Genomic DNA, 25,016 nt, shown 5'->3' with positions numbered 1-25,016 from the left:
TGACAACTATTTCAGAACATAACATATAACTTAAATTATAAAATATATTGAGTTCTAAAAAGGATGTATTCATTGTGTTTCAGGTTTTCCATTCAGTGAATTTGCATGAACCAGCCCATCTCAGGAGAGTTGTGATATGTCACAGCATGGATAAAGCTCTGAAGGAAGGTAAGCTTGACGCCCCTTCTAAATAGTCCTTCCCCGTCTTTATTTTATCCGAAAGATTTTAATCCGTTTCGATTGTTTCTTCACAACAGCCCGCAGGCACTTTATGGCAACTTGAAAAAAAACTTAGTGTGTGCAACAGACGTTTGTCATTGTAGTAAAGAAGAGTGTGGATAATAATTTGGGATGGCATGAAGTGCTGTGCAAATCCGAAAGACCAAAAAAAAATCTTATTTTCTATAGTCAAACCCACAGAGCATTGGCATGGAAGGAGCTTATGAGAAATAGTTCATTATTTAAAACTGCAGAAATATGGTTGTAATATTTAATGATTAGCCTATGACTTTCCGCTCAAAGTACTTTTGATTATAATTTAGCAGATAATTACGGAATTTATTGAATGACCTTTCAAAATCTGAACAATTCCTTGAGCTTTGGACCACTGTGGCCACTTGTGTCCTTACTGAGAATTTATGGACTGGCAATATAAGTTATCACATTTCATTTACAAAAATTGGTAGTGGTTAGATAAAATTAATGCTCTTCACTTAGAGGTTATGTTATTCAAGATAAAGCTCTACATTGCTGCTTCTGTTATATTAGTCAACTTTTATATCTATTCATATCAGAATACAGGTAGCATTTACAGCAGTCTGTATCCTGCGAGTAGAGGGAGCGGAGATACGTCCATGAGACCGAACAGGTGTAGAATTAAGGGGAATGTATCAGAATAGGACCATATTATTTAAATCCGGTTCTAATTATAAATATACTGTTTTATTTTTTCCATTTTGACTATCCATCCAGTTTTCAAACTGGCCACTAGAGCAATCGGTAGGTTGGCATTTTCTGTTTTCTTGTTAGCTTGACTGTATAGATTGGGAAAGAGTGAAGAGAATCAAGAATCAGCTCATTATCATTTACAGGGTGGTTGATTTTTTTGGCGGCTCTATTCTGCTGCTAGAGGCTTAAAGAGGCTGTCACCACATAAGGAGATCGGCGCTATAATGTAGGTGACAGCAGTGCTTTTTATTTAAAAAGACTATCTATTTTTACCACTTTATTAGCGATTTTAGCTTTATGCTAATGAGTTGCTTAATACCCAAGTGGGCGTATTTTTACTTTAGACCAAGTGGGCGTTGTACAGGGGAGTGTATGACGCTGACCAATCAGCCTCATGCACTTCTCTCCATTCATTTACTAAGCGCATAGGGATCCTGCTAAATCCTTATGTGCTGTCTTATACTAACACATTAACAATATTGAAGTGTTTAGACAGTGAGTAGACATTCCACGGGATGTCTATTCACAATCTCTGCACTTTGTTACTGTTTCTATGGTAGTTACAGCAGAGACTGGGAGTTGCTGTAGACTGGGTACCTGCACTGCCCGCCATCAAGATAGCGACTGGTCGTTAAAGGAGTAATCTGGTTTCAGCAAGTAAATGTTATTCTTTGTGTATTGAAAAGTTATGCAATTTTCCAATATAAAATTTATATAAATTTTTGGGTTTTCAAGTTCTGTTTAGTCATTCAATAGGAACTTTTATTGTTTACTCCTAGGGGATAAACTCCCTTGGTCATGTGATGGAGACACAGGCGCATGACTTGTTACAAGACACCGCGCTGATAACTGTCCGGTAATGGTACTCTGCTTATTTTACGGCGTATTTCGGAGCATGAAATGGTCAAATTATGCTCTGAAATAGACCTTGAAAATGCCTGTAAACCGCTCTTTCAATTTCAAAGCTAAAAAGCTGTGTAGTTCATACAAGGCGTAATTTTACGCTGCTGTTTAATTAAAAAAAATACGCCTCGTAGAAAAGTCAGATTTTTTTTTTTTTTTTTTTACAATTCCCAATTTTCAATGTATAATGCCAAAAACGCTATACCAATACCGCTTTGGAAAAAAACACTCTAAAAATGCTTTGCAAATGTGCTTCAAAACATGCTTTTCTGCCTTATTGAAAACAGCTTCGTATTTTTCTGCTTCACACGTGCTGTGTGAACATGCCCTTACTGTAATCCGTCCTAAACCTGTGTCCATCACATGACCCAGTCAGATTTTTATCCACAAAGTAAACAATGAAGATTTTCTATTGAATGACAGCAAGCAGAGATTTTGAAAATTGTGTAGTATTTTTGGAAAATTTTATAACTTTTTATTATACAAATAACATTTTATTTGCTGAAACCATAATACACCTTTTCCCAACTTAGACATTTATGGCATATCCATAGGATATGCCATAAATGTCTGATAGAAGCAGGGTCCCAGCTCCGGTACCCGCATCTATATTGAGAGCGGGTGTTTTCGGATCCCCGCTTCGCCCAGTGGCCGCAGAATCCAGGCAGGGACTAGTGGAGAGAGTCGCACGTGCATTGCTCTCTATTCTGTTCAATTGGAGTTACGAACACAGCCGAGCAAGTGGGGAGACCCCCATTCTCGATTATTGGTGTAGATCCCAGAGCTTAGAGCTCCTTTTATCAGACATTTATGGAAAATCCTGTGGATATTCCATAAGTGTATACGCTGGGAAAACCCCTTTAATGATAACATGCATCACTTTTGTCCCCTATAGACTATAATTAAATTCCAAAACTAGATGATTGATCTCAGGGGATTTTTGTGGCATGGTTGTGCTTCTAGCAATGGCCCAAGTGGCTACAAACTCTCTTGTCCAGTCTCTCCTCTGCGTTTTTTTTTTGTTTTTTTAAATCAAATTTTTATTGAAGGTTTTTCAACAATACAGTAACACACATATGAAATGTATCTCCCTCCCCACCCCAATCCCTCACCTCATTTACCCGACCAATCTTTAGGAGAGAAAAAGAAAAATGGTAATGACATACACAAGTTTCGCCACGTGGGGCATATAGAAATACAAATCCGCCAAGATAACAGAAATACATGTTACATACATATTAGCATTTACCTTCTCATACAACATCAGAGGCATAAACACATCAAAACATGAACAGATCTGACAGCATATGAGTACAAACATCAAGTATCACCCCCCTTCCCGGCAGCATTCATACAGACCCCGGGAATTAGTTAATGTCACGTTGGGTTCATGGACCCACTGGGCCGTACCGACTTGGCGGTAAGGCAGCTGGCCAACAGGGCGCAGGTACCAGTGTATAGTCCGTATAGGGTACCTGTGGCAGCTCGGACAGTAGCAAGGCAGACTCGGCTGGGACTGGGCAGCAGGCAGGCGTCGGGTGTGGTGTATCAGGACAGACGTGGTATGCAGCATAGCACGACTACAGCTCAGCACGGCACTTGACCAGGATAGCACAGGATACAGGATATAGGTACGGGAAACACTGGGAACTGGAAGACACTAGGAGACCATTTGCATAGACAAACTTTGGGTACAACAACAACAACGCTCCGGTATGGGAGGAAGGGGCTGGGCCCTTCTTATAGTCCAGGGTACTCATGGACTAATTATACATAAAAGTCTGGTGCGTCCTCTGCCCTGCGGGGCCTGGCCGAGGTGAGAGGAAGTGAACGCTGGCATCTCCTGAGGAGGAGACTGGGGCCAGCGCTTGCAGACCCATGACTGCGGCCGTCAGGAGGTGAGTGAGCCTGGCGGCCATGGACATGACAGTTAAGCAGAAGGTGTAAGTGTCTAGTTCCCCCTCAACCTGTCTCTTACTAGTGTGGTGCTAGCCATACCATCAGTATGGAGCCCATAGTTTGTCAAAACGAGTAAGTGCCCCCCCCCCCTCTTAAGGAAGACAGCCTTTTCATTAATGAGCATCTTATTCACTTTGGCAATAAATTGCAGTTCGGTTGGAGTGGAAGGCTGTATCCAGTGCTGCGCGATCAGCTTCCGAGCCACATATAAAAACAGGTCAACTGCCGTTTTACCATGCGCATCTAGAGTTAAACAGTCGACAAATCCTAACTAACAAACTTTAGGGTCTCTGGGTATAGTTGTGGAGAATACTCTTCCTATTTCCAGGACAGTAGACCAAAACGTATCCAGTTGTGGACAGTCCCACATCATATGGATGAGGTTGGCAGGCTCCAAGCTACCTCTCTGGCATGTAGTGTCAGACCGTACTCCAATACAGTGCAACACCACGTGTGTCTTATACACACGATACAGTATATACACCTGCGAAAGCCTGCCGCTCTCAATCAGTGATACAGCTGGAACAGCCACCAATATGCTGGACCATTGATCCTCATCAATATCAGGTATGTCTCTTTCCCATTTATGTATGGCCACAAGAGGATATTTATCCAAAAATGTGGTCAATAAGAGCTGGTATATCCATAATATAATACCTCTCGTGTGTCCACAAGGGCCAAGTGTTTGAACAATAGTGTCTTGTATAATTACCGTTGACTGTGCTTGATACGCATGTCTTATTTATAGATACCGGTTGAACCCGCTATGTGGGATGTGTAGGTCTTCTCTAAGCTGCTGAAAGGATTTAAAATCAGACCTACTGACAAGTTGGGAAACTCTAGTAAGCCCCGCAGCTTTCCAATATTCTGAGCCTCTAATGCAGCAAACTTGGAAAGAAATCTATTCCCCCAAAGCGGTGTGTAGTCCGTGCATCCAGTTATCCCTCCATGTTTTGTGGATAAGATCGAACGTCGGAAACACAGAACGCTTGCCCCTCTGCTATTCTTGATTTTTTTTAAATCTAATGAATTGCGTTTTTCATTCTTCGCCTTCTCTTTTCTGTTTTATTTAATTCTACGTCTCTGCAGTATGTAGGCTTTGTTTTATAGTTTTTTTTGTCATTTAACCCCTTCACAACCACCCACCATCTTTTGATGGCAGGCGGTGCATGTGCTTAGTCTACAGCGACGTCTTTTGGTGTCGCTGTAGAAGAGGCTGGTGAGCTCTCATCCTCTAAGCAGGAGATGTAACTAACCGCTCCTGATCTTAGAGCATCCTGCTGAATACAGCTGGGGTCGGAAAACGTTCAGACCCCAACTGTTTAACCCCTTTGAACGCCACAGTCTGTGACCGCAACAAGATCAAAGGAAACTTCCCTCTTTGATCGCGTCACTGGGACCTGGTGACGTGATCAAAGAGCAGAGAATCCATCTGCAGTCAGCCCTGGGGACCTAGAGAGGACCCCAGGGCTGTCTGTTCCGTTTGGCTGCTGTTCGGGCACACTAACACATGCTGCTTTTAGATCAGCACATATAGTGACATAGTGTAATGTATTAGCATACAGGAATATGCTAATACATTACAAGTAAAAAAAATTAAGTTATAAATAAAGTTATCCATTAATGGGATTAAAAAAAAAAGTAACAACAAAAAAGAAAATTAAAAAAGTCATTATTTTGCATAAAATATATTTTATTGCCCCTACACTAAATAAAAACAAAAAACCTACACATTATGTATCTAAACTACCGTAATAACCTGGAGAATTAATCTAATGTCTTGTTTAGCATGAAACGTGAACAGGATATAAAATAAATAAGACTATTCCGAGAATCGCTTTTTCCTATATTCACACCGTAAAAATATATTTTTTTCTATCTGCAAACTGTGCAAAAAAAATAATAAATACGGTTCCTCCCGCATAAAACAAGGCCTCATATGGCCACGCGAATAAAAAAAAAAAAAGAGAAATGCAGAGGTAAAAACAGAAAAATGTAGCTGGTCATTAAGACCTTTTCAGGCCCGGTCATTATATCTATTTTACGGTCAGATACATGAAGCACTTTACAGTCCTATGTTTAGATCAGTCCAGGAGTATTAAACATTTTGGATATTGCAATTGCACGCATGAGGAACATTGAAGCTTTTTCATTTTGAGGAGCCTTACCCTATAGTAGTAATAACTGGCCTGCTATGAGGCATTGCCTGTGGACAGTATATAATGTTTTTGTACAACTCCCCATTCTAAAAATCATTGGCGGAACACAAGTGTACAGGCTGTCAGTGGCTGCGTCATTGTCCCTGTATGTTTGATTTGTTTTGCTTTCATTGGTAACGTCCTGTGGTATACAACTAAAGGGAGAACTGAAGATTTTGTCTCCGTAGACTGTCCATCAGAAATATTTTCTTACTCATCAATTACTCTAAGAGCCCTTTAGATTGTGAGAACATCATGAAAGTACTGCCAGCCGGGCCTCTTTTGAGATGAAAGAAGTAAAATAGAGAGAGCAAGAGACGTGTCTATAAATGCCATTATAGACACAAATATTTAAACCATAGCTGTATACTACCATTCTTAATGCTTAAAGGGGGTGTCCCCAAATGAAGCCTTTATTACCTATTCTGTGGATAGGTGATGTCTGATCACTGAAGAACCCCCCACTAGAACTAGTCACAAACCCCCCTGTTCGTCCCCACTACATGGTCACGGAGAGAAGGAGCAAAGGACGAGCATGCGCCCTGCCGCTCCATTCAATGTCTATGGGGCTGATGGAAACAACCGGTGGGGGTTCCTGGGTTCAGACCTTTATCACCTATTCTTTGGATAGGTGATCAATGTTAATCTTGGGTCAACCCCTTTAATAGCTCATGAACACCGGCATATTATGGCTGCCATAGAGGTCATTGGGGCTTTTACGGTATCTCCGTAAGCCCAACTACAGAGGTTATTTTCTGCTAGATTACATACGAAACCAAAGGAAAGCAATTGTGGCGTGCTCCACTGTACTCTGTATGTAATATGGAGGTATTCTCCTCTACAAGCATTTATATTAGCGGTGAATATCTACATATACGGAGTCCGACAGAGCGTTACCGCAGTTCACAAAGACTGTACAGCTCTTTGTGTACTTGAGTCTTTAAAGGCTGTGTATACTTTTGAAAACGTGCGTTTTGTTGTGTTGTTTTTTGGGGTTTTTTTTTCTCGAAAAAAGTAAAAATAATTTTTAATAAAGAGTCATTACAACGTTGCACCAAACACACTGATACACTTTTTTTGAGAAAAAAAGAAAAAGCTTTCAAAGGTGTACGTAGTCTTTAACCCCTTAGTGACGGCGGATGCTATTTCCTGCAGAGCGATGGATATATCAGTCATCTACTGTAACCGTCACTGTGTGTAAACACACGGTGACAAGTATATATTCATGTCCGTTATCGTTACACAGCGTTAGACATAGGGCTTTAGGTAGCGTTAGTTAGGGGGCAATTATTTGGAAACAGTTTGTTAGGGCCAGCGTTGGGTTTATAATAACATTAGTAAGAAAATGGCTCCGCTTATGTGTACAGCAGGAGAGGCCTATGCCATGATTTGCTCGGATAAGTGCAAGTGAGACTGATGAGCAATTTAAAATTTTGTGATCATCCACTAGCACTAGTGACGAGGAGCCGCAGGCACGATTGTCCGCCTAGCACTAGTGCCAATTGACCCTGATTGGGTGCCCCCTAAGTCATACACCCCATTTGTTCCAGAATGTAATTTTGTGATGGGCATCCAAATCCGCATCAAGGGGTTTAGAAAGGAGGACTTTTTTAAAATCTTGCTCTCAGAGGAATTATTACTTCTGATGCTTGAGCAGATCAACTTATATGTTGCTCAATTTATCGCCAGTACCCTACCTCTTATTACGCCAAAAATAGCGTGTGTAGCCCAGTAGATGTGGCAGACATTTAAAAATTGTGGGGCCTCCTTTTGAACATGGGTTTGGTAAAGAAACCCCTATTGGACATTGATGGCCTGTACGACAACCCTATATACAGAAAAGTAATGACAAGGCACTTCCTTCATTTATGTGACAATACCCATATGCCACTTTTAAATTATTTAAATGGGAAGTTTGCACAGACATGTACCCCCGAAAAACATTGCCGTGGATGAGTCCCTGGTCCTTTTCAAAGGTTGGCTACAATTCAGGCAATATTTGCCAAATAAGAGAGCCCGAATTCGGTTAAAAATGTATAAATTGTGTGAGTGACTCTGGCTACGCTTACAAATTCCGAGTGTATGAAGGGAAAGACACCCAAATTCTCCCTCCAGTATGCCCCCCCCCCCCCCTCTTCACTCAACAGCAGTGGAAAGATTGTATGGGACCTTTTGCATCCTCTTTTGGATAAGGGGTATCATTTATATGTGGATAATTTATATTCTAGTGTACCCCTCTTCAGGTGCCTGTCTGCGGGAAAAAAAACTGTGGCCTGTGGCACCATACGCCGTGTTAAAAAAGACCTGCCAAAGTCTCTGGTCAACCAAAAATGAAATCTGGGGAAATCAGGGGACTTTGTATTGAGGATTTGCTGCTTGTCAAGTTTCGTGACGAGAGAGATGTTCTCATGCTAACATCCATTTATCCAGAGAGCAGCAGCCGCCACATTAATGTACGTGGGAGTAGTAGTACTGTCTATAAGCCTGTTTGTATACAGGACTACAATAAATATATGGGTGGGGTGGACCTTGCAGACCAGATGCTGCAGCTCTACAATGCTGTCCGGAAATCCCGGATATGATATAAAAAAAAAATTGCTGTTCACCTTATTCAAGTGTCACTATATAAGTCATTTGTGATTTTTAGAAAGGCGGGGAACCAGGGATCCTATCTTGATTATCAAGAAAAGGTTATTAAAAATCTTATATTTGGAGACCAGGCTCAGGCGAGGGGAGGGGTGGCGTCATCTAGTCAAGCCAGCAGAATTGGCCCAGGACAGCATTTCTGATCCGAGGGGCTCCCTGCTGCCAAAAAAGCCGACCCAAAAAAAGATGTCACGTATGTTCTAGGAACAGAATACGGAGGAAAAGTAGTTACCAATGTGACACCTGCCCAAAGAAACGAGGGCTCTGCATTACCGAATGTTTGTGTGTACCGGACATCCCTAAATTAATGGTTTGATTTTTTTAAATTTTTTTTTAGACCTTTTATGCACTTTCTGACATTTTCTTTACCATTTTATTATCCAATCCATTGATTTATTTTTTTTTGTTCACTTTTTATTACACGATAATAAACATATATTGGAAAACAAGAAAAACAAAAAAAAATTCTTACTATACCACTAGATGAATACCATTAGGGAAAGATCCCCTCCCCCACACCCAAAAAATAATTCTCACTACACCACTAGATGAGTACCTTAGGGAATGTAGTTTTCTAAATGGGATCACGTTTGGGGTTGTTATTTCGTTCTGCCAGCTAAAATCCTTTGTAAACAAGGAGTGGCGCCAATAAGTCATTCAAGCTAAAATTATGTCCTGAAAACCATAGAGGGGTTCCTGTCATTTTGGGCCCCACCATGTGGCCAGTCAATGGATTACTTCCTAAGTGGGGGTATTTAAAAAAAAAAAAAAAGAAGAAAAATGGAGACGCAGCGCAATAAGTGTTGGGGTGCATATCCTCTGTTTCATGTACTATGTACGAAAAATATGTCCTGAAAAATCTATCCTATAAATGACGTATTAGTGAGAAAAAAAAAAATCTATATTGTATTTTTTACACTGTCTTTGCATTAATTTCTGCAAAAAAAAAAGGCTATTTTTGTGTGGTTTCTTATGTTCTGGAACCTCTGAGTCTCTGCAAACCTTGCTTTGTGCATGAAAACATAATGTGCTTTACAATTCTCAAATATTTTTTAATACATTGCTGTCAAAATAAAGTTGACATATGGAAATATAAATTTCAAAACACATTAGTACAGTATATACATACATTTGTGAAATATTCTACTTTAACCCCTTAACGACGAAGGACGGATATCTGTCCTACGCAGGTGCTAGTTCCCGCAATAAGCCTAATATATCCGTCGTCTGATCGCGTGGGTACTGCCAGTGTACCTATGCGATCAGCGGCAGGAGCACGGCTGTTATACACAGCCTGGCTCCTGCCGGAATCTAAACGCGCTCAGATTCCGAAAGAGTAACCCATTAGATGCCGCTGTCAATAGCGACAGAGGCATCTAATGTGTTTGACAGAGGGAGAGAGCTCTGTCACCCCATCGACGCCCCCACAAAGAAATCGTGGGGCGCCCTTGGGTTTCCATGGCAGCCGGGGGGCCTAACAAAGGCCCCCAGGTCTGCCTTCCTCAACTGCCTATTGGGCCATGCCAGACCCATGACCTAATTGCCTGTCAGTTTTACACTGACAGACAATAATGCTTTCGTATTCTAAGCATACCAAAGCATTATATAAGCGATCGGCAGATCTCACGGTGAAGTCCCCTGGTGGGACTAAAAAAAAAATTAATGTAAAGCAGTTATGCTTATGGGAAAAAAAAATGTTGTCAAAATAAAATAAAACCACTTTTTTTCCCCCAAAAAAGTGTCTTTATTTAGTAAGTGTCAAAACAAATACACGTATATGCTATCCCCGCGATCGTTACGACTCGAACAATAAAATTAACACATTAATTAAACCGCCGGATGAGCAGCGTCCAAAAAAACCGCAAAATTCTTTCTTTTCTCCCGGTCCCCCCCATATAAAATAAAAGTTAATCTATAAGCCCTATGTATCCCAAAATGGTACTAATGAAAACTAGGCCTTGACCCGCAAAAATCAAGCCCACATACGGCCTCATTGACGGGACAATAAAAAAAAGTTACGGCTCTTGAAATGCAGCGATGCAAAAACGAGTAATTTTTCTAAAAGGGTTTTTATTGTGCAAACCTAGAAAAACATATAAAACCTTTTACATATTTGGTATCCCCTTAATCATGCCGACCCATAGACTAAAGTTAACATGTTATTTACGCTGCATAGTAAACGGCGTAAATTTATAACGTGAAAATCAATTCTAGCTGCTTATTTTTAATTCTCTCCAAACAAAAAAGTTAACCCCTTCGAGCCATAACTTTTTTTATTTTTCTGTCAATAGAGCGGTGTGAGGGCTTATTTTTTGCGGGAGGAGTTGTAGTTTCTTTTGGTACCATTTAGTGTACTGGGAAATTTAAAAAAAATTCTTTGTGGGCTGAAGTTGGAAAAAACTGTGATTCCTCAATTTGTTCTGTGGCTCAATACGGTTACGGTGATACCCAATTTTTATATAGTTTATTTTTTTTTATATTTTACTACTTTTATTGATTATTTTTTTTTTTTAACAAAAAGTTTTTGTCGCCACATTCTGAGAGCCATAACTTTTTTTTATTTTTTCACCGATTGAGCAGTTTGAGAGCACATAGCAGTCGTCACCCCCTGATCTCACTGCTGGGGGTTGGGTTGTGATGAGCTGTCAGAGGGGGCCTCCCCCCTCTTTTCAATGCCTCAGATGCTGCGGTTGTGATTTGGAACGGACCTTTGACCAATCCCAAAGCCTCATGTGGAATATTTACCCATCTTTGGTATAAATGTTGGGGTTTTCCTATAATGGGTTATGTTCTAATTATCACTTTGTTGAAATGTTTCATTTTTTTACGAGTTGCGTTGAAACAAGAGGACTTGCTGAGTCAGAGATAGTCTTCCATTGTTTTTCTTTTTTGTTCATTTTAAATTTAGGTCCATATATTTTTTATCGTGTTTCCTGAATGTCTATCTGAAAATCCAAAATGCCATAGCTATTGGGCAGGTTTTATGGCATGGAATTTTAATTCCATTAAACCTAATGAGCTCAGCCACTTTAAGCTCGAATTCATTTCTGTTCCCACTTTATTGTAAATGAATTATGACCGTTTCCGAATTTTCATCATGACACAATCCCAGCAAATGCGCAGTATTGACTGTTGTTTAATGGATGAAGTGTTTGAGCGGTGTCGTCATATCTGCTGCAGAGGGCATTTGTGACGCTTGGATCAATAGCTCTTGATTGAAGTACAGTGTTTGTTTGCTGGATTATCTCAAGTGTGTCCTCCTACCACACCCTGGCTCAAAGATGCTCTTACTGCTGGGTGATGTCCGGGCAATGTGGAGAAATTGTATGGCTAGACAAACAGTAACTCAATGGGTGATTAGTTATGTTTCATTTATTTAACCCATTCACTGAGAATCTGGTGGCTGTTGGATGGCTAGATAATTTTTTCCCCCACTTTGCTAGTTCACACTTGACATATAAAGATGTTTTCAAAACTGATGTCTGCTTTTCTAATAAACTGTACTACTTTAATTTTGGGTTCGAAACACAAAAATATAGTTTTAATATTTACCCCCCCCCCCCCTCCCCAGGTAGGGTTTAACGACCACAAAACCCATCAAACCTAAAAGAACATAATATCCTACATTTGCTCATTGTAGACAGCCTAACTTATTTCAAAACTGGTTCTGACTACAGCCCGGTGACTGGTTTTCGAACATCCATTTTCCATCGGTGTCTAGCATACCAGCACATGGCAGTGGATTGGTTGCCCCCTTGCCCTGTGTCTTTCACTACTCCATGCAGCTATATTCCTCCTCTTTCTGTATTTCCTTTTCTTAAGATAGCTTGTGATCCTCCAAACTCTTCCAGGGCTTTGCCATATGTCCAAATTTACACCCCCCCCCCCCCCCCAAAGAAAAGAAAACCACAAAAATAGCTATTTGGATGCACCTGAATGACCAGCAGTGAGAATTTACCACTGTTCTTTGCCCATTGGACTATAAACAGTTATGAAAAAGTAATCGACCTTTATGGGGAGCAGATGCCGGGTGCCCATCAAACCTATGCCCAGAGATCCACAATACTTTCTCTTGTGGAAACACTGCTCCCTATTCTATTTCTCCTGCTCCCTATAGAGGTCATGGCCTGTCATTTGCCATCAAGCAAACAAAGTAGCTTTTTTTAATATTTATTTATTAGGGGGGAGGTTTGCCAACAAAATATTTCTAGATTGTATGTGGCTTTATTTGTAAACAAACGAAGTAGCCACTTTCAAGATACATAGTTTGGAGTATGACATCTAATTGATACAGTGGCTTAGTGGCCCATTAATACAAGAACTGTTTGAGCCGTACGGCTAACTAGTGTGAGTAATCCACAAATTCTCCTAATAAGTAGCAACAGCTCAGGATCATTTCATGTCAAGAGAGCACAGATGGCATTCCTGCCAGAGTTTTCTGAAATTAAGCAATGTAAGGCACTTGTGGAAAGAGAGATCTTGACCTGCACCAAGGACACACCAGCAAGAGCAGAAAGGAGCTTATACAGAATTTAGGTAGAATAAAAACGTAATATCAATCTCCACCCAATACTTTCTGTGTCCTCCATCCCAATTTCTGCAGATCTGTTGTCCCAAAAAAAGTGTATTTTTGGCTGGAGATTTTAATCAGATTTTGTAGCAGTAGCTGTAAGAGGACTTTTGACCTCTCCTGACATGTCTGTTATAGTAAGTACCTGTATTCACCATGAAATAACAATTCTGGAACATCTTTCCTTAGTGTTCTGCATTGTGCCGTACCTCTGTTATTCCTCCTATAAATTTATAAATATATGTAACTGTGTTACCAGGTTGGGGTGTGACCCCACACTGATAATGATCACTCAATTCTGACAGTGTGAGACTGTGTAGGGACACATGCCTTTGGCAAGAGGAATGGTAAAACCCAGTTGTCAATATATTCATAAATGTCTAGGAGGAATAACAGAGGAACGGCACAACACAGAGTTCTAGGAAAATATGTTCCAGAATTGTTGTTTCATTAGGAATATGAGTATTTACTTAAATAGACATGTCAGGAGAGGTAAGGTGTCCTCTTTAAAATGTGACTATTTTCTCCAGTATCCATTTAGAAAACTTAACCCACAAATGTATCCAGCCTCTTCGATGCGGGAAGCAACAACCATTGTAAAATGTTTATACTTTGTGTGTTCACTATTTCTATATTAAAGTAGCTGGTGGCGGTTTCCCATCATACCTATTTTTCACTCCAGGAAATATTTAATCTGGAGTGAAATTAAGCGTTTTTATAAGCTGCCGCCCCCCGCCTATCCGCCGATGATTGACCGCTTTCTCATTATTACTGGGCATAGGGAGAAAGCGATCAATTATTGGCGGCTGGCCGAGGAAGCAGCAGCTCATGAATACGTCCGACTCCTTCCTCCCAGCGTGGTGCAACATTTTTAATGTAAGTTCACAAAATTTCCGAAATCATCAGACAGAAGTGACTGACCGCTGAAATCATTATGTCTATCACTACTTTATGCTGCCCTTGGAGATGGCGCTATAAAGTCATCAGGTTCCCTATAGATAATTTATTATTGAGTTCAATGGGATCTGTATAATGCTGTATGCATTGACGACCTGTCCGTTATGATAACGTGGCTATTTCAGAAAATACCACATGAAATAATAATTCTGGAGCATCTTTTATTACAATTCTGCATTGTCGTTCCTCTTTTATTCCTTCTCGAAATGCATGAGAAAATTGCTGACCGTGTCGGACTGTGTCGTGTCACACCCTATTAACAAAGGGAATAGTAACACCCAGTTGTCAATTTACTCGTGCATTTTCCAGAAGAAATAACAGAGCAGCAGCACAGCTCACAGTTTTAAGAAAAGATGCTCCAGAATGGTTATTTGATGGGGAATACAAGTATTTCTAGACCTGTCTGGAGAGTTGCAGGTCTTAAGTCCCTCTCCCCACAAGCTGGTGCAAGCAGACCACTGTATAGCTGTGTAAAGGGAAGCAGAGGACTTTGAGCTGTGTAGTAGAAAGGATGAGTTCTAATAAAGGAGCGTTTTCAGGCTCTTTAAGGTTTGCTTCTCCTTATAAGTGGTTTATTTTGTCAAACTTCTCGCCGGTCAGGCAGGACCGTCTTCCTGACATGAAATGACCCGGAGTTCTAGGCAATTATTAGGAGGATTTGTCACACTGCATTGTTTGTAGAGCTCCATTACAGTAAGGATTTACTTCTCTTTGATATTCATAACTATTTTGATGCTGGTAAAAGTACAAACTCAAATCCACAAATGCCTTCTCTACAGAATGGTGCTCATCAATGATCAATGACCAATTACAGAAATATTTATTTTCTTCCAATTTGAAAAGCATTTTATACTATTGTATGTAGCAAAACGAAATATTACTAAAACCTCAGTTTAAGGGGTCGGACCACTACCGATCATACATAAGGATAGGCCATCCGTGTACATTCCAGGAAGACCCCTTTAAAGAAATAACTGCGAAACTGTGGGAGAAATCTATGGCAAATCCAACTTGTGTGAATATAGCCTAATTCAAATTTAGTTATATGTTGCTGTGTGAATTTTCACTGAGCTCCCCTAGAGATGGCAGAATATTTTCATTTAACTGTGTGACTTTGAAGCACAGGGATTACATATAAACATATATAATATATGTATCTCATTCTTTTTTTTTTGAAACAAAAGTTTTTTATTGAGAAAATAAGAAAACATCTGATGTACATACATTCCACTTTACCAGAGTATGTCGGGACATCCCCCACTGACAGTCATATATGAAGATCATACTTATAAAAGTCAAGGATGTTCAAAGCATACTTAAATATACATCTTAGGCCCATATAAAGTTGTAACATGAACATTCAATGATATATAAGGGACTAAGAACATATGTACTCCTTTAGTAATATATTTGTTTTACTCGGATTTTGATACTAAATAAAATAATACATAAATAAAATAAAAAAAAAAAAAGAAAACATAAACCATCTAGGTCAAACTAAACAGAATTAACTAAAAACAGAACCAAAAAATAACACTAAACCTTACTCACAGGATCATACATTTGTAAGGAGAAATGTTTTATGTGTGAAGAGCATCAACAAAGTAACGAGAATCAGTCCATTTATCCCAATGAAGACACTGGGTCCCTAGGGTTCTCTGCTGATAAATCGAACGTTCCATAATACAATTTAAATTGACACATTGAATCACCTCCCTCATCGTAGGAGTGGAGGTCTTCTTCCAATACCTAGCAATTAATATTCTTGCTGAGCACAGTACATGAAAGATTACGGTCTTATCATGTGTATGAAAGTCGCCTAATCCCACATTAAGTAATGCCAACTCCGGAGTACATTCTAGCGGAAAATGTAGGACATTGGTTAATAGTTTATCTATTTTCTTCCAAAACGTCCTAAGAGCTGAACAAAACCAAAAAATATGCTTAAGAGTACCAATTTCCTTACAACACCTCCAGCACATATTAGAGGAGTTGGGGTAAATGAGAGATAGGCGGTGAGGTGTCAAATACCACCTGTATAATACCTTCCTAGAGGCTTCTAAATGGTGAGTGGAGTTGGATAGTTGAGAGGCCAGGGAGAAAGTAGCTTCCCAGTCTACACTACCCGTGGGCAATGCAAGATCCGTTTCCCATTTATCAACGAATAGAAGGTTAGATTTGTTCAACACTTCCAAAATGGCCTGATAGGCTTTGGACACCCCTTTTGCTCTTCTATCCGGCTGGTGAAAGTATATTTCGTAGGGTGTTTTAAGGGGAGAAGGAGTATCACTCATTCCCAACAAAAAGTGACGAACTCTAACGTATTTGTAAAATTCTGTAATTGGCAAATGATACTTAGTAGATAGCTCCGCAAAGGTAAGAAGAAGACCTTCACTCCACACATCTCCCACCCTCTCAATGCCCTCCAACTCCCACATTGACAGGTTCATATCAGGTAACAAGTATGAGAGATTCTTAATGGATAACTCTGCTACTCTTAGTGGAATTAGGCCTCTTTTTACTACCATCATTTTCCATGAAGCAAAAGCAGCCTTGGTAGTTAACATAGATGGCGTGGGAGTGGACTGTTTAAGTGCCATAGCCCATAGGTATGAATCCAAGGAGCTAACATTTTCCCATTCTTTTTCTATGAGAACCCAATGCAAGGACTGTGTAGGGTGCATCCATTGTCTAACCTGATCTAAAATGCAGGCGTGATAGTACGCTGTAATATGAGGGAAGCCTAAACCGCCTTGAGCGACTGGTAGGTAAAGAACCTGAGCCGCGACTCTGGCCCTTTGTTTTTTCCATACATATTTCACCAGTAAATTTTGTAATTTATGTAAATATGAGGTAGGGATCCAGATGGGCAAGTTCCTAAACAGGTAGAGAATTTTAGGTAAAATCATCATTTTCAGTGCTGCAATACGCCCTACCCACGAAACCTCAAATTTAAGGAATTCCTCTAGCTCGCTGGATAACTGGCTCAGTAGCGGGGGGTAGTTAAGAGCATACATCTGAGAGGCTGGGAAACATAATTTAATCCCTAAATAATTCAGCCCTCGAGTTGACCATTGAAAGGAGTACAAAGATTGCAAATTCTGAACCACCAAATCTGATAAGCCCATGTTCATAATTTGGGACTTATTTTCATTTAGTTTGTAATAAGAGACAGCACTGAACGTGCTTAGACTATTCATAATGTGTGGAAGGGAGGTGCAGGGGTCTGTCAGAATCATAAGAACATCATCAGCGAATAGACCTATTTTGTGTTCTGTTCGCCCTGCTTTTACCCCTCTGATTTCTGTGTTTGATCTTATGACCTCCGCCAAAGGCTCCATCACCAGAGTAAAAATCAGCGGGGAAAGCGGACACCCCTGACGTGTGCCATTAGTGATAAGAAATGGGGAAGATTGATACCCCGAGGCCAACACCGTAGCGGAAGGATGAGTGTATAGAGCCATAATGATGTCTCGAGCTTTCCCCACTATGCCAAATTTGGTAAGAACAGCCTCCAGGTAACCCCAGTGCACCCGATCAAACGCCTTCTCCGCATCCAAAGATAAAAGCAGAGAAGGCGTCCGACTTCTCCCCACCCAGTCGATGAGGTCTATAAACCTTCTCGTCCCATCTACCGAAGATCTCTGCCTAATAAATCCGACCTGGTCTTGATGTATCAATTGAGGAAGTATCAAAGCTAATCTCGTGGCTAAAATTTTGGAGTACAACTTTAAATCTGTATTAAGTAGGCTAATGGGACGAAAGTTCTGCGGCCTGTCCGCAGTCTTGCCCGGTTTAGGTAATGTTATAATTGTAGCTCGGAGCATTTCTGGAGGCATTTGACCCGTTGTGTGAATATGCGTGAATAAAGATAAAAGCTGGGGGCCTAGAATAGCTCGGAATTTTTTAAAATAGTCATTAGTAAGCCCATCAGGCCCTGGAGATTTTTGGGACTTCAGGGAGCTTATAGCATCTCCAATTTCTGTCAGTTGGAAAGGTTGGGATAAGGTTTCCAGCTGTTCTGGCGTGACACACGGTAGCGCTACAGAGTCTAAAAATCCTGTAATGCCCAACGGGGAAGGTTGGGGAACCCCTGGATCCTGTTTTAAATTATAGAGAGAGGAGTAGTATTGTGCGATAGAGTTCGCAATATCTTGTGGATTAAATAAAATCTCGTTTTGTTGGTTGTAAAGGAAGGGAATTCTAGATTTACAGTCTTGACGTTTTAGTTGTTGCGCTAAAAGAGTTCCCGCCCTATTACTGTGCCTGTAATACTTGACTTTCAGTCGTCTTAAAGCTTTATCGTATTTGTATAGGTCTAATTGGTGCAATTGTGTATGAAGATGTCCAATCTCTCGGGCTCTTCCTGTATCAAATGTCCCTTTATTTACCTGCGTAAGTCGGATAATATCTTCTAATAATTGGATTCTTTTAGCTTCCCTAATCTTTTTGTCCCTAGCTGCTAAACTAAGGAAGTGCCCTCTCATATAGGCTTTGTGGGCACACCAAACCATTGTGGGAGATACCTCCGAGGATACATTAAATTGAAAAAACTCTTCTAGGTTAGTTACATGAGCGTCTTGGTATTTAGGGGAATTTAAGATAAAGTGATTAATCCGCCAGGGGAATGTAGGGGGTTTATTAAACTTTTCAGAGATTGAAATCGAAATAGGGGCGTGATCAGACCACGTAATGGGTCCAATTTGAGAGGAAGAGACCTTGTCAAACAAATACCTATCCACAAATACCATATCGATTCTCGAATATGTGCCATGAGGGTGTGAAAAGAATGTGAAATCCTTCTCATTTAAATGTTGCAAGCGCCAAACATCCACCAGACCCTCCTCTGACATAGCTTTGAATAATTCCGAGGGAGAATGCACCGCTCCCAGTGTTGTAGTGTCTAAAGACGGCCACATAACTTTATTGTAGTCTCCTACTATTATAAGATGCCCTTTTTGAATCTGATGAATCTTTCTAAAAAGTCTATTAAGGAATCGGATCTGATGAGTGTTTGGCGCATATACATTGACTATAGTATACTGTACATTATTCAAATGGCACACTAGAATGATATACCGACCTCCAGGATCAATATGGATATGATCCTGTACAAATGCAACTGCTTGATTAATTATAATAGCCACACCTCTTTTCTTTGCAACTGCCGGGGCTGTACATATGTGGGGAAAATGCTTGTGTTTTAAACGAAATGTGTCTGCCTGATTTAAGTGTGTCTCTTGTACACATAACACCGATGCCTGCAATTTCTTAGCTTCAGCCCATAACATGGAGCGTTTGAAAGGGCTATTTAACCCTTTCGTGTTCAGGGAGGAAAATTTAAGTACCATATTGACGGTTAAAATGTACTTGCGTAAAGGCCCCTTTCACACGGTGTAACAACCCCCTCTGTAATTTCAAACTAGCTATGAGATCTAGTATCTTATGACCTGTGAGTGTGAGTATGAGTAACTGAACCACCGGATCCAACCCGCGGATCCTTAAACAAACAACTAAACATAGCAATCCAGGTCCTATCTGACAAGCAGATAGTACAGCCCCAGAAGGGAGGGAAATCTGCATCAACATTAGCAGACATGACCCTACCCTAGGCCATATCAACGAGCTCATCCCCTCAAAACAAAAAGCATTAAGTTTAAAACTCATCCAATACTGGCATAGAATAACTGCCTCCACAGAGGCTACTTATACATGAACAATGCATTCCAGCAGTGTAAGCAATAACAGAGGATTTAAATGGGAACCCCCACTGGAGGTTAAGATAAAGAAGACCGACGATGGCGCACTTCCCGCCATTCCTCCTCAAGGCGGTGAAACTTTGTAGCTGGGTTGACAGCTCGGAGCCGTGGAGAAGATCCCCCTTTTGGTAGTCCCCCAGATTCTAAATTCCACTTGGTGATGAGTGCCGCGGCTTTAGCCGGAGTGTCCGCAACATGCCTTGAATCTTTGTATGAGATAACCAATTTAACAGGAAACCCCCATTTATAGGGTATCTGGCAGTCCCGTAAGACACGTGTTGTGGGGCCAAATTCTTTCCTGCGAAGTAGTGTAGCTGCTGAAAGATCAGCAAATAGCTGTATATTCTTAAATCTCTCAGGTAGAGAGGTTGCGTTTCTCGCTGCCAGGAGAAGCTTATCTTTGAAATGGTAAAAGTGTATCCGGGCAATCACATCTCTTGGTGTCGATGCCGGCAGGGATTTAGGTTTAGGGATACGATGCGCCCTGTCCACCAGCAAATCTCCCTGCGGCGTCTCCGGCAACAGGGCCACAAATAGATCCATTAGATATTCCATCAGTTGAGCATTTGTTGTATCTTCAGGAATACCCCTAAAGCGCACATTATTTCGACGTGACCTGTCCTCCAAATCTGCAATTTTACACGACAATGCTTCCACTTGTTCTTCCAAACAGATATTAGAGTCCACCAAATCATTATGGGCCACAGAGTATTCTGATAACTTAGTTTCAATGTGAGAGGTTCTATCCCCCAAGGCCATGAAATCTTTTTGTAAATCATGGAATGCATGCTGAATGGACTGCTGTATAGAAGCATGAAAATCGTGCAGCATGAGTTTAAGTGCAGATTCAGTCACTGGTTTATCAGCCCCTGTGCTGTGTAACATCTCAGACGCCATGTTTAGCACATGGTCTGAAGGAGATTTATCAGTACTCACTGTTGGGGAAGATGGCGGCCTGGAGGAGAACAGTCCAGCTTGAGGCCCGGTATGCAACAATGCAGGGTCCGAAGATCGAGGAAAGCGGGGTGAGGAGACTGCGAGGCCTGCGCCTCTAGCAGCCCCAGAAGATCTGCGGTCAGCTACATGCTCCTCTGACCTCTCTGAAGACGGCGATCCGGCGCCATTTTGGGACCTCGCCGCCGGGAAGAACTCTGTCATCTTTGCAGCGGCCGGTTTCTTGCGAATCCTTCCCATCTTGACAAGGTAAGTATCCTTACGGTGTCCGGTTAACGGTGCTGTTATTTAAAATCACGGATGAGCCCTGTGAGAGCCGATGTTAGCCGATTATAGCCTAGGAGCTAGGGAGCTGGAACAACACACGTCCTACTCCATGCGCTTGCGGCCACGCCCCCATGTATCTCATTCTTAAATGGACACAAACTTTTAAACAAACTTTGCATAAATCAGTAGTATAAACAAATCAAAGAAACTTTGTAATATTTCTTATTAAAGAACAGTGCCTACCCCCCCCCCCCACAGATCATGACCCCCCCACCCTCGGCTCACTGAGGGATCAGGTTACAGCTGCCCATACAAGTCTATGGAGTGGGAGGAGGGAGCAGAGTGAGAGGCAGAGAGAGACACACTGGACATAACTTGCGTGTGTCAGCTGTATGAAATAGCTGACACTTCACTGCGATGAGCGGGATTCAGCTTGTTGCACCCCTTAGATGCCACAGTCAAGAGCCACCGTGGCATATAAGCAGTTAGTAAGATGGACACAGCCCCCTCCAATGTCCTGTTGTCCCCTCCCCCGACACAATCGTGGTGTACCGATGGTTGTCATGGCAGCCTGGGGGCCTAAAGAAGGTTTGCCATATTGTTCTCCTAATAGGCCCTGCCAGAGGCAGGACTTAATAGGAGCCTGTAAAAATATTGTGCAAGCGATCCAACTAGTTCAAGTCCCCTGTGGGGACTATTAAAACAAAATATAGTGAAGTGAACTCCCTTCCCATTTTTTCCCCAAAAGCTATGTAAAAATAAAAAAAAATGGTATTGTTGCGTCTGTAAAAGTCCTAACTATTGCAATATACAGTGCCTTCATAATCTAATAAATATTGCATTACAACTTGATCTCGAAGGGCTGAGCACAGTGACCTCTGAGTTCACGGAGGATTTGTGTGTCCTCCGGTGAGCAGCCTGGACGCAATGCATTTTTTACTTTCTGTATATACATCTTAGCGCTTCCATGCATCACTTATGCCAGTCATTGGCATTGCAATACCAAATGTGACTATATCCTGTGGCGGTCATAATCTCCTTTTCCTTGTACAATAATTGTGTGGTGTAATTCCAGTGTTCTTAGAACATGATCTGGATAATATTTCATCTACAATAAGACAACCTGATTGGAATACGTAGAATTCCCAATAACTAGCGTTGTATATATTTCTCTTATCTCACCCCTGTGCATGGTAGCGTGACTGACCTCCGCTTAATGGAATTAGAGGAACAGCTTGCTGACTGATACTTTTGTTGATGTCCGTGTAGAGATGACATTTTATTTGTAACTTGTAGATTAATATGCCCTGACAGCGCTGTGGGGCCGCACTGCTCCATCCCAAATGCTTGCCAGTCGCCTTGCCTTGCAGCGGCGTGACTCATTCTTGTGCTCATTGCACCTTCTTAGTTCCACAACCTTTCATCCGTCTTGTGATCAGAGGCATTACATTTAACCCTCTATAGAGTAGAACCTGCTTTCTTATAATCATCAGAATCATTACATATAATAGCTTCAAAATGTACATTCATATATTTACTACTTTTAACTTTTTGTTATGTATTTAATATGCAACATAAAACATTTTAGACTTAAAGAAACTAAATGCAATGTCCTCTAGACAGGGACTAGTCAAGCTTTTTTTCTCTATTTGCTACACAATAAGCCCAGAGTAAGTTTGAAAATGTAAGGGTATGTTCACACGGCCTATTTACGGACGTAATTCAGGCGTTTTACGCCTCGAATTATGCCTGAAAAGACGGCTCCATGACGTCTGCAAACATCTGCCCATTGATTTCAATGGGTTTTACGATGTTCTGTTCAGATGAGGTGTATTTTTACGCGTCGCTGTCAAAAGACGGCTCGTAAAAAGACCCCCGCCTCAAAGAAGTGAATGTCAGTTCTTGGGACGTAATTGGAGCCGTTTTTCATTGACTCCGTTGAAAAACCCCTCCAATTACGTCCGAAATGGACGCTGCGAAAAACGCATGCACTTGCAAAAAATTCTGAAATTCAGGAGCTGTTTTCGCCTGAAAACATCTCCGTAATTTCAGACGTATTTGGCGTTGCCGTGTGGACATACCCTAAGGGGTGACCTGAGTACGCTATATCCTTTCTTCTGAGCGATTATTCAAATAGCACAATATTTATGCTGCCCTAAACAGGATGTGACATAAATATCTAAGTGTGAGTCCCACCTCTGGGATCCCTATCTATTGGGAAAACCGGGATCTTGTGACCCCAGTTTTGCAATCCGAGGTGACGTACTGCTGCTTTAAATAGGAAAACTGAAGTAGTGCTGACTGTGCATTGACCGTTCTCATCTATAAGACAGAAACAGATGAGCAGCATACGCGCCTATTTCAAGTCCATAGACTTGAATGGATAGAACTGAGAACATGCGCAGCCAGATTTCCTTGTCTTCTATTCATGTCCACCTTGAATTGTCACAAGACCCATTCCACTGATAGATGATGGATGGGGTCAAAAGTATTCTATTTATGGCATATCCTGTGGATATGCCATAAATGTCTTAGGTTGGAATTCACCTTTAGGTTATTCCTAGGAAAACCCATTTAAATTCTTGATGTCCTTTTACTGCCAGTATAACCGGGCTCAGCATGTTCCAGGAGCCAAGTGGGCAATATGCAAACTAGTTTTCCGCTGATGTCTTGATTGTTGGATTTATCTAAAGTAACTTTTCTACCCGTGACTAAAAGCAAAGTTCTCTGCCAGTTCCCCTACAGCCCCTCTGTCACTACACGTGAAAGAACAATAATAATAAAAAAGATATGCAATGGATTGTCACAATCCAGTGTTGTTTCTGGCCACAGTTGGTACCAGAACTGCACTTCAACTCTCTGTAACCATGTTGTATCTGCACGTTTGGAGTTTTTCACGTGGCGGTCACATCAGTTGTCATTCTACTTACCTCATAAGTAAGAACTGTAGAGGAGCAAAGTTTTAACAAATTTTTTTGGCAATTCTTGTAGGTTTTTTGATATATCAGCATTGCTTTTTATGTAAGGACGTTTTCACAGACCCTGTATGGCGTCACATAGAGTTCCGAAGGTTTCATATTACAGAGCTGTAGGAACTTTGTGTGCTGCCGGATGGTGCAATTCTAGGGTAACATGCCACCTTTTTTTCTTCTCAAGGACTCCATATGAATCCGTAAGAAACAGGGTGTCTCCATTTAAAATGATACTGTATGGCCCCATAGTGGTCTATAGGCACCATATTACGGATTTGTACAACACTATTGCCTATTTCACACTCCCCTTCATATCACTTGTCACATACATACAGACATACACCACCGCCTTTCCTATTTGTCCTGTCTTAACGAAATAGTGTGAAACCCTGTAGATTTACAGCCCAGTCATGTGAAGAGTCCAGCCATGTATCAGCAACACCAACTATATCTATATGTTCCTCCAGTACCAAGGCCTCCAGCTCCCCCATTTTGCTTGCTAGACTTCTGCCATTTGTGAACATACTATTTAACTTGCCTTTAAATTTTTCACTTTTAGTATCAGAAATGTGATTATTTGACATTATTTGGGCATATTTATCTTCAATGTTGTTTTGGAACAAGAGGATCTCCTTATCCTGTTGACTAGTCCTCTCCCCACAGTCTATTTCTCCCCCCACCAATATAGTCTGACCCCTCTCTAACCTAACTATCCCTTTATTTTCTACATTGACCTCCCTCCTCAGCCCTAGTTTAAATACTCCGCCACCCCAGCTAGAATTCTCTCCCCCAGCACAGCAGACCCCCTTCCGTTTAGGTGCAAATCATCTGCAGAATACAGTTTGGAACCCAAAGCCTTCACCTCTACACCAAGACTTCAGCC

The 25,016-nt window shown here is 41.2% G+C and overlaps 1 protein-coding gene across 1 annotated transcript in view; it reads left to right on the top strand.

Moving 5' to 3' along the window:
• SNX25 (sorting nexin 25) overlaps nucleotides 1-25,016 on the top strand; it is a 226,163-nt gene that overhangs the window by 54,217 nt on the left and 146,930 nt on the right. The window contains exon 2 of the mRNA XM_075860184.1: nucleotides 84-168. Coding sequence (XP_075716299.1) covers nucleotides 84-168 — 85 coding nt within the window. The remainder of the gene's footprint in view (nucleotides 1-83; nucleotides 169-25,016) is intronic.

Source organism: Rhinoderma darwinii, chromosome 1 (genome assembly GCF_050947455.1).
Source record: "Rhinoderma darwinii isolate aRhiDar2 chromosome 1, aRhiDar2.hap1, whole genome shotgun sequence".
NCBI classification, from domain to species: Eukaryota; Metazoa; Chordata; class Amphibia; order Anura; family Rhinodermatidae; genus Rhinoderma; species Rhinoderma darwinii.
Note: the sequence above shows the minus strand (reverse complement) of the source record. Positions and strands in the feature narration are given on the sequence as shown.